General features: G+C 30.9%; 1 protein-coding gene across 1 annotated transcript; it reads left to right on the top strand.

Moving 5' to 3' along the window:
• Positions 1-1,774: 1,774 nt before the first annotated feature.
• On the top strand, positions 1,775-2,373 carry LOC118485149 (probable metal-nicotianamine transporter YSL7). The gene is made up of 2 exons (XM_035981419.1): positions 1,775-2,237; positions 2,336-2,373. Exons 1-2 carry the CDS (start codon positions 1,775-1,777, stop codon positions 2,371-2,373), a joined length of 501 nt encoding a protein of 166 aa, XP_035837312.1.
• The last annotated feature ends 1,329 nt before the right edge of the window (positions 2,374-3,702 follow it).

The raw sequence follows: 3,702 nt of genomic DNA, 5'->3' as shown, positions 1-3,702 counted from the left end.
GCATCCTCATATGATTCTAACTTGGTACCAATGATGAAAGACAAAGCGTTACCCCTTTCAATTATTCCTTTTATGTGTCTTTCAAGTTGCATATGAATTCTCCTATTTATTTATATAAACTTTGAAACTATTTTAGTATTGTACCAAACATTAACCGTATATTATTTACCAACTGGATGATACATACTCACACGCTCAATTTTATCAACTTTTATTGCATGATATATATTTTAGTTTTCTTCCATTATAGTTTTAGTAAAAGTTCAAAATAACCCTTACGGTTTACTTTTAATCTTATTAAACCCTATACTTTAAAAATTATTTAAATATTATATATATATATATTAAACCCATTAAGTCTAACCAACTCTCTATTTAATCTCCACCGTTGGATCCAGCTGAGATTAAATCTCGTCCGTTTAAACTCACAAAAATAACCGCTCTTGTGGTGGTTCCCGACGGTTATTGTCGGTTTTCGCAGCTGGTGGTTACCTCCACCTTTTGCTGCCCACTATCTTCACAATTCAACCACCTAAAAAGTGACCTTTAACCGTTTTGGGATTGATTTGGACTGTTGATTGAAGGTAGTTAATTCCGAGATTAAATCTCAACCATAATAACTAACGGTTACCTTAAGAATTTGACCTTTTTTTTAGAGTAGTTAGCCAATTATCCCACTCTCCTGTTTCTCCTCCTGAATCCTTGCTACTACAACCGCGAACCACCTCCAACTTCATATACCAACGCTTGGCTTTTGAATTGAAGCATGGACGTCCACCGTAAGTAATTCATCACATTTGATTTCAACAAATATAATTGTATATAGTTCATTTTCTGTTTACGTATGTGCAGAATTTGTACCATGGGATTACCAAAATCCATCTATTGTTTACGCACACAACACCAACAACAAGAAGCTTCATCTGCTACTAGGCAGTCATCTTCCTCGCTTCCCCTGGACACTATAAAGTTTAGTGTCTGTTCGTTTTGCTACCATGGCGGTCATCTGCTTACCACTCAGTTGAATTGCCTACTCAATTCTACCACCACCTATTCAACCTTCAAGTTAGGGTTTCAAATTGGGGTTGATGATGTTATTCAGTCAGGTAAATAAATCATCCCTACTTTTGTGTTATTTTTATAGGTTTTTGCTATGTGAATCAATTTCTTAGTTCTTGATCTTCAGTTACAAACCAAACCATGAAAAAGGATCTGTTCAAGTTCAAGTTGTTCACCCAAATTCATTTTTTTTATTTGGGTTATTCTATAACGCATTTAATGTTTTCATTTGATTTAGGGTTTCCTCATTTTCAATCTCTAATGTGGTAGAAAGAGGATTTCCATGTTCGGCGAACTGAGTATATCTTTTCCATCCATTCACTATCTCCCACAAAAAAAAACCGCTCAATCAGAAGCAAATTGGCCGGTTCAACGGGTTTGACATGACGTTTTTGTGAACATAAGTATGTTATTCGCGATTTTCTAAATCTGTTTTTTTTTTTTTTTTTTGTGATTTGTGAGTAGACCCATGAATCAACTAACCAAGGGGGTTCAACCAATTCGAAATGGTGAGTCATCTGGTCTTGAAATCAGGTGTGAAATTGTATCTTTTCTTTAGTTTATTGTTTGTTATTTCTCAGCAAGTTTAAAGACAGAGAAGCATTCATTTGGGTTACACCCAAATTGGAAAATTTAGGGTTAGCGATGCTAAATATGTATCATTTTCTTTATGCAGGCTGTTTAATTTCAGATCATTTTCTTTACGTTGTTAGCCATGATCCTCGGTGACGGGCTCTACAACTTCATAAAGGTCCTTTATTACACTTTGTCCGGCTTGTATCGCCATTTCAATGACAATAAAACCAAATCGGAAGAAGCCATTATCGGTAACTCATTGCCCGATCTTCCTTCCCTGTCTTGTGATGACCAAAAACGCACTCGATTGTTTCTCAATGATCAGATTCCTACATGGATCGCAATAGTTGGCTATCTAACCATTTCTATTGTCTCCATTATCATTCTTCCACACATCTTCCACCAGCTCAAGTGGTACTACGTCGCTGCTATTTACGTATGCACCCCGATTTTAGCGTTCTGTAACGCTTTTGGATGCGGGCTCACCGACTGGTCATTAGCATCGACCTACCGTAACCGACTCGCGTCTTCGTTCCCGTCTCGCCGGAATCCTGCACCACCACCGGAGCCACCGCGTGTTCGCCGACCGACCGTCGATTCCGGTACCGTTTTCGTTTCTTTCTTTCCTGTTCTTTTTTTATATAATTACGGTTATTAGTATTATTATTATTATTATTATTATTATTATTATTATTATTAGATATTAATATTATCAGAAATATTATTAAACAGATTTAGTAAAATCTGAAATTTTATAACAGAATTATTAGTTTCTGTTTTTTTAATCTTTTATATATATAATCAGAATTTTATTTAATATTATTATCAGAATTATTTATATAAATATCAGAGTTTTTATTTTATAATTAATCAGAAATATTATTAATATTATTAATCAGATTTATAAATATTTTTAAATCAGATTTTTATAACATAAATTTATTATTTCTTGTTTCTTTTTAATAATCAGAATTTTTACAACAAAATAAATCAAATTTATTTTTAAATTTTCAGAATTATTATTTAAATTATTATTTAGTCTGAATTATTATTCTTTATTTATTCAGATTTACTATTTATTTAAAATCAGAATTTCTATATAATAATCAGATTTATTACTTTGTTTAAATTATAATAATCAGATTTATTATTTAATTATAAATCAGAATTTTTATAACAAAATAATCAGAATTATTTTCAGAATTAATATAAAATCAGAATTATTAAATAACAGAATTTTTTATTTAAATTATTATTTGAATCTGAATTATTATTCTTCAGATTTATTATTTTATTTAAAATCAGAATTATTATTTTATATATATATATATATATCAGAATTATTATTTTAATAATATATAAAAAAAACAGTATTATTATTCGCTAATTATAAATAATTTGACTTTTATTTCATTAAATACAAAATATAAAAATGAGACATATGATTATTATTTTAAAAATGTTAATATTATTCTATACATGCCTTATTATTTAAATAAATTCCCAATATTTAACGAATCCTCAAAATTAATAGGGTAAATCTCTTGTACACATTCTCTTGGGCAATCCCTTGATTTAATCTTTTCCAATAAAAACGCAACGCAACCTAAGGTGAGTATACATGACCCATTTTCTATTTTACACTTTTGGGTGTAGTATGCATTTCTATATCAAACACACTATGTTAAACATTTTTGCACCCTCAATCCACATTTCATGTGAATCTATTTGACTCATGTTAATCACGTTATGCTACTGTTAAACATTTATGACTGTGTGTTCATTAACTTTGTAAGCCTCCCCTAACAATGGCAACGCTGTAGGTTGAGAAACGCCCCTCCCATAATATTATGGGTATTGTTAGGTTTATTCTATGTTACTCATGTTACCACCCTTCTAGGGTTAGGCTATGTTAATTGCGTTAAACTTTGGTTTGAACACATAGATTTCATCGTTACGAGTATAACTGTTAATATGAAATCATGTAGTCACGTGGATTTGAGCATGTTAAACTATTTCAATCATATTATACTATTATCAAACTTGTATACTCGCCAACATGTTTTG

This window comes from Helianthus annuus, chromosome 12, assembly GCF_002127325.2.
Source record: "Helianthus annuus cultivar XRQ/B chromosome 12, HanXRQr2.0-SUNRISE, whole genome shotgun sequence".
Classification (NCBI taxonomy): domain Eukaryota; kingdom Viridiplantae; phylum Streptophyta; class Magnoliopsida; order Asterales; family Asteraceae; genus Helianthus; species Helianthus annuus.
This window is presented reverse-complemented; position numbering and strand designations above follow the sequence as displayed.

Bases quoted from the DNA above. Each gene is read 5' to 3' on its own strand.
- LOC118485149 (XM_035981419.1), top strand. From the start codon at position 1,775: ATGATCCTCGGTGACGGGCTCTACAACTTCATAAAGGTCCTTTATTAC. The intron at 2,238-2,335 runs GTACCGTTTTCG...TATTATTATTAG, and splicing joins CCGACCGACCGTCGATTCCG to ATATTAATATTATCAGAAAT.